The 17,110-nt window shown below is 54.6% G+C and overlaps 1 protein-coding gene across 3 annotated transcripts; it reads right to left on the reverse strand.

The window, feature by feature from the left end:
• Positions 1-594: 594 nt before the first annotated feature.
• IDH3A (isocitrate dehydrogenase (NAD(+)) 3 catalytic subunit alpha) lies at positions 595-14,054 on the reverse strand. 3 transcript variants are annotated; one of them, XM_043554582.1, is made up of 12 exons: positions 13,942-13,994; positions 10,691-10,753; positions 9,128-9,229; positions 8,514-8,597; positions 7,221-7,335; positions 5,902-6,089; positions 5,320-5,453; positions 4,525-4,627; positions 4,363-4,427; positions 3,023-3,107; positions 2,426-2,578; positions 595-1,910 (listed from the first exon to the last, which is right to left on the reverse strand). In XM_043554582.1, exons 4-12 carry the CDS (start codon positions 8,535-8,537, stop codon positions 1,827-1,829), a joined length of 951 nt encoding a protein of 316 aa, XP_043410517.1. In that variant the 5' UTR covers positions 8,538-8,597; positions 9,128-9,229; positions 10,691-10,753; positions 13,942-13,994; the 3' UTR covers positions 595-1,826. The 3 variants fall into 3 exon arrangements, with proteins under 3 accessions (XP_043410517.1, XP_043410519.1, XP_043410516.1); XM_043554584.1 differs by lacking the exon at positions 9,128-9,229 and having other exon boundaries at positions 13,942-14,054; XM_043554581.1 differs by lacking the exon at positions 9,128-9,229 and having other exon boundaries at positions 10,715-10,753; positions 13,942-14,042.
• Between the last annotated feature and the right edge of the window lie 3,056 nt (positions 14,055-17,110).

Genomic DNA, 17,110 nt, shown 5'->3' on the forward strand with positions numbered 1-17,110 from the left:
GACAAGTGAGCTCGGCTCTCCCCCCGGAGCTGACGGGGGGGGGGGGGGGGGGCGGGGGACGGGTCCCGGCCCGAGCGCCAGGAGGATTCAAGGGCTGCGGCAGCCGGGCCGGGGCGCAGGCCGTGCACAGGGGGAGGCCCAATCGCTCCGCGTGGGCAGGAAAGCCCGGTCAGCGCCTCCTGACGGCCGGCTTGCCCTGGATCTAGCGGACGCTGCCGCTCGGGCACCAGGCCGTCCAGTGACTCGCACCTGCCGACTGATCTGACGCTTGATAAAACTGCGGCTGCCGACGTGATTGTACGGAGAGCGAAATTTGAATATTAAACTATTCGACAGAATTGCCGCCGAGCCCCTGACTTTTCTTGTCAGTTGAGCGGGCGGGACTAGTCCCGAGAGTCGTGGGTGTTTAACCCGGGGACAGCGTGCCACAGGCGTGAGACCATCGGGCAGGACGGCACCCGGGGGTGCTTTGTGAGAACGCGCCGGCTTGTGCCGGGGTGTCACCGCCATCCCACCCCTTCACCCCAAATACCTGGAGCCGAGATGGCCTCTGGCGTCTCGCCAGGAAACAGGTGGAGAAAGGGTACACTCCAGGCAGGTCTGGAATTCTTTATTAGGGCGAACCCGAGGGTCACTGGTAATTAGCACAATGCAACAGAAAAGAGGAAGCTGCGGCTTAAACAAAGTAAAAGACACCTAAGACTCGGGCCTGGTTACAAGCCTAAAAAAAGCACCCAGTCAGTGAGAAACCCCTGTGATCTGGGTGCTCTCTGCGAAGCCCCCGGGCCTGCAGTGGCACACGAAGGGCACTCTGTTCGTGAAAATAGCGACTGCGTGTCTGCCATAAAGGACAATGTGCTGGGGGCGGGGGTGGGGGGGAGGGCAGGGTCACAGCTGCGCCCAGCCCCCACTGCGGGCTCCTCTCTCACCAGCGCTGGGGTGGGTGGCAGTGATTCGGTGCTTTGGGGAAGGGGAGGGGCAGCCACTGAGATAGGAAAGTAACGGCCAGCGTCCCCAGTTAACTGGGGGCCGAAATACTCGTGGTCAGGCCTTCAGGTCGCTCTGGGCCGAGCGAGGCTCACGCCACAGGCTCCCACGGCCGACCCAGAGCCTCGCACATCCAGTGAAAGGAAGTCCCCTCCGCGCCATTAAAGCTCCCGCCAAGAAGAGTACATCTGGAGAAACCGAACCATCCACACAGACGCACGTGCGTCTTCCTATCCCACACTCTACCTGCGTCTACATCTCGTATGGATTTCTTGGATTTGAGGTCTTTATTCATACTCAGTAATTCACGGGAGAATGTACCTAGCTGTCTACTTCCCACAGCACTAAGAGATATGCCGCATTCACTGGGGGAGGGGGGGTGGCCTGAACTTCCCGGAACCCTCTCCTGTGGCCGTGTGGCTTTATGAGAATGTCCTCTTGTGCTATCCTGCCAACATTCCGTCTTATTCCAATTATGTTTTTCATAAACCAAGGAAAACAGGGTTTTCTTTAAAAAGTTAGATGTTTTCTCTTATTAATCCTGTATCATATTTACAGCTGAGGAAAAACCGTTTTAACTGAAGTGTAAAATGATTAACATGGCCAATGATACAGTCCACTGAGAGCTTACAGAAGACGCACACCGGACAGACACGTCATCAATAAAACGGGCCCTCAGGAAAAGTCCTCGGAGAGCAGGCCTAGCGCGTCCCTGCACCCTCCACAGAGATCTGGTTGAGAAAAGGCCGGATCTAGAAATGTACTGTCAGGAAAGAAGCAAACCGCATGTGTGCGTGACGTGGTGCGCGTGACGGACGCGGGCTCCACGCGCAGGAGCTTCAATCCAGATCTCGAACTCGACGACAGATTTCCTCCGTGAAGTCTGAGCACTTGGCATTGCCTCCTAGATCTTTTGTTAAGCTCTGAGAAAAGAAGAACAGCCAAGATAAAATGGATCCACACCCTAAACAAAGCCAGGATGCTTTTCCGGAAAGCCCCCAGGGAGATGTGGGCCCAGCCGATCTGGCTCCCGCTGGAGAGGGAGGCCCCCACCCCGGAAGACCAAGGCCCAGGTTAGCGCTCAGGGCACCCTGAGGAGGATACAACAGGGTCGCGACGAAAGGAGGCAGGGAGGCTTTCCAAAACATCCCCTCTATCCCTACAGTACACGTGGGAAAACACTTGGTTATGTTGGGGAGGAAACGCTGTCTAGAAAAATGAGCCGACTTGACCCAGATCGTACACTGACCACGGGACCCGAGGCCTCACTGACTGTGGCTCCCAGGCCATGGCTCTTCTGCCCGGGCGTCTCCGCGTCACCACTTCCCGACCCTTCCCCGACCTGACACGCGGCTCCCCCCGCGGAAAACGCACAGGCAGCGGACACAACGCGGGGGGGCGCGTCTGACACGGCCCAAGCACGGACGACCGCCGATACCTTCCCATCCTTAATTGTGGCAAAACACGCAGCCTCGACCCTGGCGGCGTGGTCGGAGAGTCCCATGTGGCGCAGCATCATCACGGCGCTGAGCAGGAGGGCCGTGGGGTTGGCCATGTCCTTGCCCGCGATGTCCGGGGCGGTGCCGTGAACCTGCCCGTGGGAATGGAAGCATAGTCAGGGGGGCCCCCGCAGACAGCACTCCCCTGGGGACGCGGGGCCCGGCCAACCTTTCCTCACCGACGAGGGGCATCGCTGAATGGCTACCGTGCCCATTCAGCAGACGCGGGTCTGAGAAGGCAAGTGTCAGAAAAAGAGCCAAAGTAAGGGGGAGAAAGTGCACACGTAGGGACTAACCATCATGCCCAACTTTCGGGAAGATGCTCTGAGGGAGGACGCCCAATAAATAACACGGACACAAAATAAAGAGGGAAGTGAATGAATAAACCAGGCTCACATGACAGACCTACACAAAGCATCAGTTTCTTTCGACAACAGGGAAAACCCATCACTCGGAACCTATTTACACAGCCAACCCCGCCAGGGGCTCCCGGGCTGTGCGTGTGAGTCCCGCCTCAGGCCTCACCGGGGTCTTACCGACTCGAAGATGGCGACCCCGTTGGCTCCAATGTTGCCACTTGGTGTCACACCGAGACCGCCAATCAATCCCGCGCACAGGTCACTGGGGGCGGAAAAGCATTTTGAGAGTGTTCTGAAAAGTGAAGCTTCTCACCCAGCACCCAGACTTCGGTTTTTAACTAGCACCCTCCACCAAAGGGCACGGGGTTCCTCGGAGAAATGGCCAGTCCCGGACCACAGTGAGAAGGTCCAGGATAAGTCTGCGGCATCCTGCTGCACCGGAAAGCAAATGGTGGGCCGCGTCCAGAGGACACAACACAGCTCACAGGGACCCGCACCGGCCAGGATGGGGTGACCCGAGCACCAATCCGATGATGGCCGTGGTGGTCCTGCCCACGGTGACATCCATGCGTCCAAACGGAGAAGTACGTACGCAAAGAAACAAGCTTATGCGCACACAACGCCAACCAAAAGGCCCTTTCTCCTGCTTACCCTCTTCCACCAAATCCTCCACTCACATCATGAGCGAGACTCAGGGGGAAACAAACGTGGCATTTTTCAAAGACAGACCACCACTGCTGTACGTCCAGCCCCTCCTGCAGGAGGGGGGCCCAGTCGTTGGGGCTGGACACTTTGGGGGCCTAAATCGAGGCTTCCCGAAACTTCCAGCTAGTTACTTAAGGTTCTCTGAGCCTCGGCTGCCTTATTTATAAAACGGAGGCAAAATCTATTCTATGGAATTGTCAGGATTAAATGATATAATGGGATAAAAGAACTTAGCAATGACTTTTAGTCAAAAGTTAGTTGTTGTCCCTCTAGGTTTAGCACTTCTGTGAGCAATGTGTTGAAACTCCTAAGGCCCAAGTGAAGGAGCTAGAAACGTAGGAGTGACGGCCAACTTTGTGGGGGGGCGGGCAGCGAGGGCAGCCGGGGAACCATAATGTCGGTGTGGTCAAACGTCAGCACCTGGGGGCTGTGGGTGCCGGCACACAGGAAGTCCCTGTACCTTCCGGCAACCTTTCTGTAAGTCTGAAATTGTGTCAAGTGTCACAAAAATTCTGAACAAATTTACCACTCGCTAGGTGGCTATACATGACAACACACTGAAATCACTCAACCAATAAAACATCTCAAAACGGGAAAAGGGACTAATCATTAGGGAACAACAGCCCAGAGCCGATTTGGCAAAGAAACGAATGACCCACCCAATGTGTAATCGCTGACACGGCCGCCTGAATCACGAGGACCCGTATAACACACGCTGTAGTTCATGGCACCTGATCGAAACTCTGTAAGCCACGTTGACTTTACGACATTTATAAATAAACGATAGGCGGAAAAGGTGTAGTCGGACTCACCTGAGGATGTCTCCATACAAATTCGGCATAACGAGAACGTCAAACTGGGACGGGTCTTGGACCATCTACGAGGAATGCGTCGGTGTGTTTAGCGATCAAAGCCACAGCCCGCGCACGGGACGCACCGCAGAAGGCAGCAGGCAAGGAAGCGGGTGTACTTACGTTCAGACACACCGTATCAAGGTACATCTCGTTAAATTTAATATCTTTACAGTTTTCAGCAACTTCCCTGCATTTTTGCAGAAAAAGCCCATCTGACATCCGCCTGCATTTAATTAAATAAAAACTGTTGAAGGAAAGACTTGCAGAAAGAAAAGGATCAGATCAAAGAAGGTGAACAAACGTGAGTTCCAGAAGCCCAGATGTCCGATTTCAATCATAGTAAAATTGTTTTTCAGGCAGTTAATAAGACACAAACTGAAAATGTCTGGGGATGTTTACGGAAGCACAAAAGGATACAAATATAAAATAGTTTTGGTCATAATAAAGACTATTATTTTTTAATAGTCTTGTCTACCAAGAATTAAGAAATGTGTATTAAAAAAGACTAACTCATCGGATCATTTAGTTGGTTTTACTATCGTACATGCTCAACACCTCCCCGTCCGCCCTGGGGAAACCGCTTCTGCGCACGCCCGCCTGGCCTTAAGCGGAGTGGGGGAGGTTGCTCGCCCGTGAGGGGAAGCCGAGGGAAGCCCCCGGCACTCGGTCACCGCAGAAACGCTCCCAGTTCTGCCTGGACATCAGCGCCCCTGCCCTGTGACTCGCAGCCTCAGTGAACAGCCACAGCGTCTGGGGAGCCTGTCTCCAGCGGCTCTGACGGTTCTCAGGCCCGCCTTATACCCCGGATCCTGAGCTCCTGCCCCCCGATCTGCTCCATAACCGGGAGAAGGAAGGAGAGCCGGGTCTCCGCTCCCTGCACACAGCGAGCGGGGCTCTGCCCGGCCCAGGACTCACATGATGTTGGCCTTGTGCACGGCCGTGACGTTGCTGCGGTGGTTGTTGCGGGCGTACGCAAAGGCGAACTCGGCGATGCGCCGGCTGGCCTCCTCGGTGATGAGCTTGATACTCTGCACAACCCCATCCACGATCTGAGGGAGAGGGGGTCCTGCCTCACCGGAACGGCCGCACTAGGCCGCTGGCAGCGAGGGGGCACCACCACTGGGGGTGTGCTCACGCAGTGCCAGCTGCCACGGCTCGCGTCGCGCACGTGGGGTGTCGCCGGGGCCGATAACATCGACCCCGGCCCTACGAGGTAGGTAGAGTAAGGCCCACTGCGCAGATGAGGAAAACAGGTGCAGAGATGGCCCCGGGCCCCAGGACCCGCCTGTGAAGCTGAGGACTGTAACCTGAAACAGAGGACACCCCCCGCCCCCCTCCTGCTGCCAGGCAAGGCGGGGCCAAGGCAACCGCCCTCGCCTCCTGGGGGTCAAGGCGAGCCGTCTCTGCCAGGTGTTCTCAACAACTGGGGGTCTGAACAACTGTCCCAAGAGCACAGAGAGCAACCCCAGTAAGAATTTAAGTGTGGAAGGAACATACCACGTGCTCAATGCCACTGTATTCTCCTTCTGTGTTCTCTCGGATGGTGACAATGTTTACGTCGGTGTAAGGGGTTTTATAGCCCTCGATGGACACACACGGCCGCACGTTTGCATAAAGGTCAAAGGTCTTACGCAGCAATAAATTCATAGATGGGTGACCAGCTGCTATTGGGGTCTTTAAAGGGCCTGTGATAAAGAAGAGAACCCACATGACAACAGGGTACGTTCGGGGGTGTTTCTTCTTGTTGCTCTTTTTTTTTTTTTTTTTAAGAATTCATTTCCAAGTAATCTCCACACGGGACACGGGGCCCGGACCCACAACCCTGAGATCAAGAGTCGCACGCTCCACGAACCGAGCCAGTGGGCACACCTTCTTCCTTCTAAACACAAGTACCTCATGATTACTGGAAATTCCAGTTTTCCTTTGTTTTACTTTTCGGTCGCAGCTCAGCTAGGGTCCTTCCTTCGGGGGAGACGTAGCCGTGCGGTCGGTCTAACGTGCGTGCCCACGAACAAAGGGTCCAACGAGCAAGGCCCCAACAAAGGGCCCGACGAGCAAGGGTCACCTGCTAACTCCCCCGGGCTACTCCGGAGAAGGCACCTGTCTCTAGCTTTACCCTCTACTCCGGTGAAGGAGGAAGATCCGGACGGAAGCTTTCGGGAACATCACCGTGCACCCGCTGGTGGAGGACCAGGCTCCAGTGTGTGACCCTCGCGACCACCCGGGAGGTGACACCGCCCTTGCTGTCAGTTAAAAGTGAGCAGGAAAACCACAACCAAGAGAAAGAAACTTGCCGGAGCCTCCCGGCGGTCAGTGGCAGACAAGAGATCGCAACTTGGATCTGTCTGGACTGAAAGCCTGGGCCGAACGGGTGTCTGGCACACGCCAGTGTTTTGAACCGTGACCTGAAGCGCATGCTAATTAGAATAGCACCGAACACATGAGAAGTATGCACAAGATAAATCCAGGTGGAGATAAACACATACTTTCATTTGACACTGGCCAGTAACACCTTCGTGTTTTTACTGGGGAGAAATACGTCCCCAGATGAAAACCGCGGCATGTCACTGTAAGTTGCTTCGCGTGGTGACAACATAACATGGAGAAGGCGTCACTACGATGCGCGCCTGAAACCAGTATCGTGTTGTGTCGGCTGTACTCCGGCAAAAAAATTTGGAAAAGGAAGTAATAAGTAAACTGCTTCAAAAAGGGTGGCTTCACTTGAACACGGTCAGGCCGTATCTCGCTTACATGCATAAACTTTCACAAATGTAACCGCTGTAGCAGAAAGCCACAGTCGCCATCGGATCCACTACCTTTCAAGCCCATCTTGTTCTTATCCATGGACTCTTTGGCTTCTGGAGGGATCATCCACTTTCCTCCGGGTCCCTGGATGGCGGTGACATTCCGCTCCTCCCACTGAATGGGCGCCTAGAGGCGGCACAGAGCACAGGAAGCTGCAGAGTGGGACTCACACGACACTGGTTACAAACTGCTTCACCTGCCGGTGCAGCCGGTGGAAACGTACAATAAAGGTCCGGAAAGTTCCTGACACGCGGGAAGAGAGGTCATTCTCCGCGCTGCCCTGTCCGGTCCACACCTCACTGACACCTGCCCACTTATGTGTTTTCACTACTCTTAACGCGGCTAAAATTAGCAAGGAGCTGAGAAACATGGTCCGCGGAGACACGACATGGTCCCGACACGCGGACGAACCTAGCAGTCCTTGTGCTGAGTGAAGGAAGCCAACAGAAGACGGCATGAGATTCTATTCCTGCGAAATGTCCAGCAGAGGCACATGTAGGGACAGAAAGTAGCCAGGTAGCCGCCTGGGGCCGGCCGTGGGAGGGGAGGGGACGGACGGTGGGGGTGGGCAGTGACTGCTAATGAGCCCAGGGTTTCTTTTGGGTGGTGACGGCGCTCTAAAGTTAGACACGGCCCTGGGCTCGTGTGCGCCTCGCCACTAGCTTGGACCGCACACAGCAAATGGGGGAACCGTGCAGTTCCTTGGGGACTCCGCCACCAGGCGAGCTCCATCTCCTCTGTGGGGGGTGTGCTTCGGGGAGCAGGGTATGGACAGTTCAGACCTGCCCCCGTCCTCCCCCTGCACGTGATGGCACCTGGCAGCTGTAACTGCCCTAACTGAGCATCGTGTCAAATAAAGCCCAACGTCCCCTACCCCCGAACGAAAGCATTTTAAAATATCTACCTGCGCGGAAGGCTGGGCTGCTAGAATAATCACACCTCATGCTGGATGGTGACACCACATCAGAAATTTGTTTTCATCTCTGAAAATCTCCTACACAGTGTTTTGCAAAATCGGTTCTATTCTTCTCGGCGGGAGGGCACATACTGAGGAGACAGGTGACCTGGCAGGGCTCGGGGACCCACGCGCACGGCCGCTCGACACCGGCCTCTTGGCGGACGGCGGAGCCGGCGCACGGGCTTGCCGTCCCCAGCACGAATGCTGCTGACGTCGGTGTTGTGGTGATGGCCACACGCCTTCCCGCGTCGCCAGATGGGACGGTTGATCCCGAGGCCACGGACTCCGGCCGGCTAAGACAAGTTTTCTGCAAGCATTACCAAAGGTCGTTTTCAAGTGTGCTTACCTTGGCAGCATCAAAAATCTTCATAACGGCCGCCGAGATCTCTGGGCCGATGCCATCCCCGGGAATTAAAGTTACTGTCTGAACCTGAGTGGAAGAGATCGCCAGAGAAGACAGGAAGAATCAATTTTTGGCGGTCTGGGAAAGAGTATCCCCGACAAAGAAATCGGCTTACGGGGGCCGGGGGGGTGTCTCAAGAAGACCCAAAGGCCTTCAAGAAAATAGGGGTGCCTCCCAAGAGCTCACCGGAACGCAGGCAAGAGTCAAGAGACTCCATTCTACTCTTTACCTGAGTTCGGAGGCTTTAAAAAAACTGAGGTGATGCTCTACAGAAAACAAAAATAAATCACAGAGAAGACCTCCTCATTCGTATTTTTTTTCCAGACAAGCTACAAAGAGCCCAATTAATTCAAGTCTGTGAAAGCAGAGAGAACAAAAATTTCAACCATGTTCTCTCGCTGAAATTCAGAGAGTTTCTCAGGAAGGCAACCGCTCTCCTCTCCACTGGGATCCTGGAAAGTTAGGTTTCTCACACAGTTTGCTCAGTCTTAAAAACACTTCAGACACATTTCCAGAACACTGCTGAGGTCTGTTTCGGAACTCAGAGAAAATCAGACCTCCAGTCACAAGGGGATCCCCGCTTCTCTGAGCCCCTCTGTGAAGCCGGCTCCTCGAGGACAAATGTCACCTAACTGAGCTCAGCGCAGCTCGTCTGTCACCTGTAGGAACAGCACACGTGCTCGTACTGGCAAAGTCTGAGTTAGACGCGGCAGGACACGAGTGTCTATAGTGTGACACCAGTGGTTTATTTCAAAGGCTTCAAACAATCAAGCCAGCATTTCAAACACAGAAATAAAAACGCGTAGAGGGAAATGATGACAGGGTTTCAACGAGTTAAGGTAATATTCAGACCCTCTCTCCCTGTTTGGAGACCCTACATGTCATTAGGTGGGGCCTTTCTCTTGCCTGGGGGTCTGGCCCGGACGACGGTCCCGGTCTGTTCCAGGTCTAAGTCGTCTGTGCTACCTTGTTTCAAATCACTGATTCGGGTTTCCCTGCTCTTCTGCCCTTCCACTGCAGCTCACTGAGCGCGTGGACGGTTTCTCAATTTTTCTGTGTCACTGAAGAAATCTTCTGAAAACTTAGTTCCTCTTCTTGTTTCTTTCAAATATAAACCCTTCCCCACCAGGTTAATATTTTTTACACGTGGACGGCCTGAAAATAAATAATAGCAGAGAGCAATGATCTTCTCACTAGCTTTCAGAAAACGTTTGAAATGCCAGCTTGGCTGTCCGTGAGCTAGGGGTGCAAGCCTCATTCTGTGTCTTCTGCACACGCAGAGCCAAAAGAACCTTCTGGCTTCTTGTTCCTGTTCTCCCAACATGTAATAATAAGTGTCACCAGGCCACCAGAAGAAGTCTACGTCTCTCCCACGGACCAGAGGGCGACCGGAGCGAAAAGGGACGAGGACCCAATGAACCCTCACAGAGTAAGACGTGATATGGGAGCACAGGAATTGTGAAATCCAAATCAGATTCTGTAGCAAGGGGTAAAATAAAACCAAACAGGAACTCACTGACCCACAGTCTTAGAAGGCTCTGAAAACGCGGTATCAGCCTTAAAAGCACCAAGTTCTAACGCCGGGATTCTAAAAGCGGCAGATTTGATGAGAAATAGATGACCCACTAACACGATCCTCTCTGAAGGCCGAGGAGGGGAGCGTGAGCCCACGGGGCTCAGAGATGTGTGAGCTGCTCCTCGTTAGTGGGCCATCTACCGTGTTCAGGGAAGCCCACAAAATAAAGATGCAAAGCAGGTTTTGAAGCTTCTCAACAATTTTCTCTCAACTTGCACTAGTTTTTGAAAAAAAACGTGTCTTACAAAAACGAGATTGTGAAATAAAGTAACAGGTTCAAGGGCCATTTCAATTTTTAACAAGGCTCCTTGAAGATACTAACGTGACAGGCTTACGAAGCCAGCTGTGATGTAATTCTTTTAAATGTGCAAGTGACCTGATGCATTCGTGCGTGCGAGCCAGTGATTTAAATATCCAGGAGAAGTATGGCAAATTTTCCTTAATTTGAAGTAAACAGAGACAAGAGACTGTATGATAAACATGTTAGAGCATCTTTCTTGAGAAACTTCTAAAAGGAAAAAACAAAAGATGTAATTGTACTCACACCACCAGCGAACCCTCGGGTCACCTGTTTCTGGTTGTGCAGCGCCCCCAGCAGCCGAGAGACCTACGCCAACATCAACAAAGAAACGTCACTCACAGAACTAAACCACTCGGGGCGAGAGGCACAGACCAGGCCATTTCCGAGGGCTGACAATGTTACAAGTGTGCACGCATATATTCAGGAACTCTGAGGAGTCGTCTTCTCCTGTATTAGCTCAATGTGACAGGCCACCTCAGATCTGAAAACCTAACTGTTCGGTTTACCTTCGCTTTGAAAATTTAAGTGCTGAATGCTTTCAACGTGGATTTGATGCATATGAGTTGTCAAAAAGGGTTCACAGTGGAATGAGACTATATACCTTTTTAACTCAAACACTGGATTTTTCTCAGATGATCTGGAAGGTTTTATGCCAACATTCTCGACTGCTGCTTCAAGGTGGGGGTACCACATAATCTATCACTAATTTTAGAGCTGGAGGAGTCCTTAAAAACTCCAGAGCCCAGTCACTCATCACACAGGTGGAGACACTGGTGTCTAAAGGGTCAGGATTTGCCTCAGGCCACAGAGTGACCAGAGACCAGAATTCAGGTCTCCTGACTCCCAGTCCAGTGCTCCTTTAATTAACATTATGCCTATTCTTCTCGCATGAATATTTAGTATTTACTCTTTACAATAACAAAAAAATCTAACAAAGTTGACTTGATACTTGGCTCATACAGAATGAAGACTTTAAATAAGTTACTTATTTTTTCTCACAACACAGGTAACATGGTCATTACTGTTAATTACCGGGAAAGGGACACAAAAAAAAGAAAAGTCACCTACCAACCCCACTAGCCCAAGACGGTACCACTGGTGTACTGTTTTCCACGTAACACTCTTAGACACCAGAAACAGAAACTTTAAAAGGTCATTTTGAACTTTAATAACCCAGTCACTGAACACTGGGACAAAGTCCTACTATGTTAGCATAAACAGCATACCATCAAAGAAATTGAGTACATCAACCAAAGCTACCCAAAGCCGTTAGCAGTTTTCAAGGTAACTTTTTTTCACGCTGATACATAAGCGAAGACACATTTGTTACGTCCTGTCTTAGTGTTTCCTTTTGGGGTCACTTCCCAGGAGGCCCGAACCTTTGCGGTGATACTGGCATCTACTAACGAAATGCCAACCAACAGCCAAGAAGGTACAAACAAGCGGTATTCTCCCATCTGGCGTCCACGGGCATCTGCCTGCACTGAAAATACAAGATGGGGCCAGATCCAAAGAGCACTCGATGCCAAAACCACTGGCAAAAATGTTAATCCTGGAACATGATTCACCCGCGGACAGATGGCTGCTGGAAGACAGATCTGCCCGAGTGCTTCCCCTCCCCACCCCTCCCCACCCCAGAAAGAGGGGAAGGACATCCATCCGGAACAGGCCCCCCCCCCCCCCCCCCCCCCCCCCCCCCCCCCCCGTCTCCGTGACCAAGACCTAGCTTCAGATGTGAATCCGCAAGCACCTTGGGATCCCCAGGGCCCAGGGCAGCTGGGGGCTCACAGTAGGTGCTCAATGAATATTTTTTGGAAAAACAAAAGCCTGCTTCAATCACCTCTCTGTCGGCCAAGTTCTCACCCCGCAAACGCCTCTAATACTTGCAACCAGTCGGGTCGGGGTCTGTCATCTGTCCTATGTGACCTTAGAATAAGGCAGGATTCGTCCAAGTCATTAAAATGACCCAGAACTCTAAGCAAGATTTTTTCGAGCACAGGCTGGCTTGTACTTTACAATCTACATGTTAGTTTCTACAGAACCTGGAGAGAGAGGTGTCAGTGGCCCTTTGCAGATAAGGAGCCTGAGGCCGGGACCTCCGGTCCTTCCCCTGTCACAGCCCCTCACCTCCTGTCACCTTCCTGCCCAACTCAGACATACAAATACAGTGCGGGGCGCATGGCTGGTACGCTCTCAGTAAGTGTCTGCTGCAGGGAACTGGCTTGTTGTAATCATAGCATGTTAGAACCAGAAAGGTCTTTAGAAACCTAGTATTTTCTCAAAATCGAGGCTTTTTTAGGAAAAAAAAACAATTTAAGTTGAAATCACTTTTTTCAAATAAAAACTTGAATGGAACCCCAATAAAGGAACTGCTCTGATTGAAGCCGCCACTAGCTCAGCGTCTCCCACATCCCGGGGCGTCGGTCCAACCCCCAAGGGGAGAACCGGGCCGCACAGAGGTCAAAGGCCTCACAGCCAGTCCACGTCAGAGGGGAACATCTTCTATCACGCTGGGCCCCACACTCTGGGCAAAGCGCACTGACCCGCACATCCCTCACCAGGTGGGCTGCTCAGGCTACCGTCTGAAGGCGTGGTGAACCCACCAAACAGGAATCAGGTGGTAAGTGGGGCGACAGGGGCACGAAAGCCACTCCACCTTCTGCAGCAAGTGTGGCCTAACAGTCACCGTCACACACAAGCCCAGGTCTGAAGAGGCTAACCAAGCAGAACCGCCGTCTGCTGGCGAGGGCGAGCTGAAAGCTTCAGATCTGTGTGCTGCTGCTTTCACGCCATTTAACCTCCACAACTCGGGGAGCAAGCATAGGTGTTTCACAGATGGGTGCACACACGACCAGGGGCGTTAAGTCATCTGCTCAAGGTCATACAGCCAATCAGCAGCACGGCCCGAATTCGAACCTAAGACTCTGGTGTAGGCGGCGGGGAACGAGGCAGCGAGGCCCCTGGGGCCGCCCGCAGCTCCGACACCGACTCCCGCGTGACCTTGAGCGGCAGCATCCGCAGACGCAGGCTGGCTCCGCCGGGGAACCGGGGAACTGCGGGGAGCCCCTGAAGCCCCTCCCGGTTCCGGCTCCGGCTCCGGCCTCGGCCCCGGCCCCGAGCTGCCAAGGGCACCACAGCTCTCGAGGTCGCGGCTTTCTCCCCAACATCAGCGGCCGGGGGGGCTCGGACGGGGACTCCCGCGTGCAGAGGCCCCGCGCCCTCCGAAGGGAGCACCGCGTGCTCCCGCGAGCCCCGCGCCCACACCCCGGCCCCGCCGGCCGCGCTCGAGCCTCCCCGGGCTCGATGCCAGGCCCAGCCCGGCCCCGGCGCGGCGCTCGCGGGGGCACCCGGGCCCCGCCGTGACCTTGGCCGGCCCCGCCTCAGGTGCGACCGTCCGGGCGCAAGGCTGCCCGCACCGTCCGCGGCCCCGGCGCCCGCACCGTTCCCGCCCGGCCCGCCGCCCGCCGCCGCACACCGGCCCGCCCGGCGCTCACCTTGGAGATCCACGCGGGACCAGCCATCGCGACCCTCCTCGCGCCGCGACGACAGCAGCGGCAGCAGTGCGCAACCGCGCAATACGGACCGGGGCCCCGCCCCCGAGTGACCACGCCCCCCGGTCCCCGTCCCGCCCCCTGCCGGCTCCGCTGGCCAATCGCCTGGCTGACCTCGCGGTGACGCGCGGAGGCGCGACCCGGAAGCCACCCAGCGCGCGTCTCCAGGAAGGCCCCACCCTCTCCTCGCGGCTGCCGGCGTCGGAATCCGTTGGATCCTCTGAGCCTCCGACTGCCGGCGTCCAGGTCTGGGTGGGCGGTGGGCTCCCTGCTGCGGGCGCCCGCGCCTCCCCGAGACTCGCAGGCTCAGGCTACGGCTTCTCTCGCGGAGTTTGCAGTCTCGTGCAGGTAGATGGGACGGCTCACTCGTTCCACAAATGCTTATCGTGTGCCGGCTTCATCGACGGGTAACCCACGGACCCGGGGGTCCGATGGTCTGTAGTGAGCGCAGACGGCTGCACGGCCGCCGCCGCGGTCCTGTCCAACGCGCGGGTGTTGCGGGCCTGCGCTCAGCCCGCCCGCGCGCTCCGGGCCTCGCGGGGACGCGCCGGGAAGCGGCGGCGCCAAGGAGGTCCGCGAGGCGAACCCGGGGACCCGGCTCCAGCCCATCATGCCGGAACCGGCCCCTCTTGGCCGCCCTCGCCTCACTTTGCGGGGGGGGGGGCGCGCGGCCGGGGTGACTTACACGAGACCTCCCCTCCCTGCCCTGCCAGGGCTCAGTCCGGAGGGGAGCCGCCCCCGCGCCCAGAGAGGTGATGAATCGGGGCGGAGGGGGAGCGGGAATGACGCCAAAGGCCTCGGGGATAAAATAATCTGCAGCTACGTCTGTGGCCTGGTCAGGGCAGAGGGATTTCGCCAACCTCCCGCCGGCCCTTCCTGTCCTCTGACCTGGCAGTCCTGCCCTGAAGAGTTCACAGACCCTCGCCTCCGTCCCCACCCTGCCCTGCCCCCCCCCCCCTCAGGTGCGACCTGACCACCCTTCCTCCCCACAGCCCGCCCTCAAGCACAGCTGCATCCAGGGACCAGCCTGGCTCCCCGACCCCTGGCTCCCCCTCGCAGTCACCTCTCACCGCTATTTTCAGCCATAGTGTCCCGCCACTCCTTCCAGCCCCACTGTCCTGGAGCACCAGCCAAGTAGGACTGCTGGCCAGCCCCCAAATGCTTCCCATGGTTTACTTGCCCCATGCTCATGTCATTCTGACTGTCCCACTGCCCTTTTGCCCCCATTTCCACCTGCTGAAATTCCAGCCACTTGTTAAGACAGCTCGGATGTTGGTTCCTTTGGGAAGCACCCACTACCTGCCCACCTATCCCTCTCCCTACTCGGGACCCCCACCCCCCACCCCCACCCCAGCGCCAGCACTTGGTTCCCACCTCCCCGCTCCTGGGGACCTTATGGCATTCTCTCCTGCTACGTGTCTTTGAGAAGATCTTCCTCAAGCCCAGAGAGGATCTCTCATGGCTTTGCTTCCGGAACAGAAAACAGCACATCCAGCTGCTCAGTGACTTTGAGACAAAGATTGGAGGACTTTCTCCAATCCATATCCAATCTTCACATCAACCCCATGAGGAAACCGAGGCACAGCGAGTAGCAGTGATGGTGGCATTACACAGGGACGCCTGATTACTGAGACAGGTCTCCTAACTGCTAGGTTTCTGTGAGGGGCCATGCAGTTCAACAACGGCTTCCCAAGAGAAGTCCTATCAAGTGCTGGGTGAGGACGAGTAATGAATACGCCCAGGCCTACCCTCCAAGTCTAGTGAGGGAGAAACACAGAAATTCAGTGACAGGTGCTTGAAGGAGTTTGGACAGGGTGGGGCTGGCTGGGAAAGATCCCGTCTTGGAGATGGTGTTTAAAGCAGTCCTTGAGGAGGTAAGATGTCAGCAGCCTGAGATGGGGTCCGAACGGACCGGTGCCAGCAAAGACTTGGAGGCAGGAAAGCGTTGAATCCTCACAAGCTTAGGTTCTCAGACTGAAACAGCCCTCAGAGGTCGCCCGGTGCAGCCCCCATGGCAAGGTGCTCCCTGCTTCCCGAGCAGCTGGAGAGACGTCATCTGGGAGCCCCTCCCTCGATGGGCCACAGGTTCCAGAACTGCTCATAGACGTTCTGGCATTCCTCCAACATGCAGGCCAGTGTGTCCCCTGGACAAGCCCCTTTGTCCTGTGCTGGCACTTGGGAGCGCCCAGACGTGCCATCAGCAAGGCGTGTTGGGACCAAGGTATGCTTGCCACTCAGGAGAAGGATCTGGAAGGTGTGTCCTTGTTTGTGACTACAGCACTACCCCGTCCAGGGGTGCTGTACTCTACAAAATGGTTTTAGGGGCGCCTGGGTGGCGCAGTCGGTTAAGCTTCCGACTTCAGCCAGGTCACGATCTCGCGCCGTCTGTGAATTCGAGCCCCGCGTCGGGCTCTGGGCTGATGGCTCAGAGCCTGGAGCCTGTTTCCGATTCTGTGTCTCCCTCTCTCTCTGCCCCTCCCCCGTTCATGCTCTGTCTCTCTCTGTCCCAAAAATAAATAAACGTTGAAAAAAAAATTGAAAATGGTTTTAATCAAGGTGGAGGCCTTTAAATTAATAAATCAGCAAAATACATTATATTTATTCACATGCTAAATGCTTCTTTTTGCTTTTTTACAAAAGGAACACAAATTTTTTTCAGTAGAGTTTCCCTAATTTATTTTCCTAAATATTAGAACTTTAGTAAATAAATGGGCAAGGGACCCGAACAATCCTTTCACAGCCAAAGAAACCAAGAAACTTTTAACCAACCTTAACCATAATCAAGTACATGCAAAATTTTTAAAAGTTAGAAACGTCTTTGGCCCTTTTATTAGAAAGTTTGGATAAAATGCTCATGTCCTCTACGGTCTAATTGGTGGTGGAATGGCTACACTCTGAGTTCTGGCTGGCTCCCAAATACTGTACCGCCACCACCTTTCTGGAAACAGTTCAGTGTGTCTCAAGACTTCGGTGTCTTCACTCTTTCACCTCGTACGTAAATCCGTTCCTGAGAATCAGTCCCTCGAAAAACCCCACAAAGATCCATCGGCACAAAGATACTCATTATAGGGTTGTCTATAATATCGATAATTGGAAGAAAAGCAGTCTTAAT

This window comes from Prionailurus bengalensis, chromosome B3 (genome assembly GCF_016509475.1).
Source record: "Prionailurus bengalensis isolate Pbe53 chromosome B3, Fcat_Pben_1.1_paternal_pri, whole genome shotgun sequence".
Classification (NCBI taxonomy): Eukaryota; Metazoa; Chordata; class Mammalia; order Carnivora; family Felidae; genus Prionailurus; species Prionailurus bengalensis.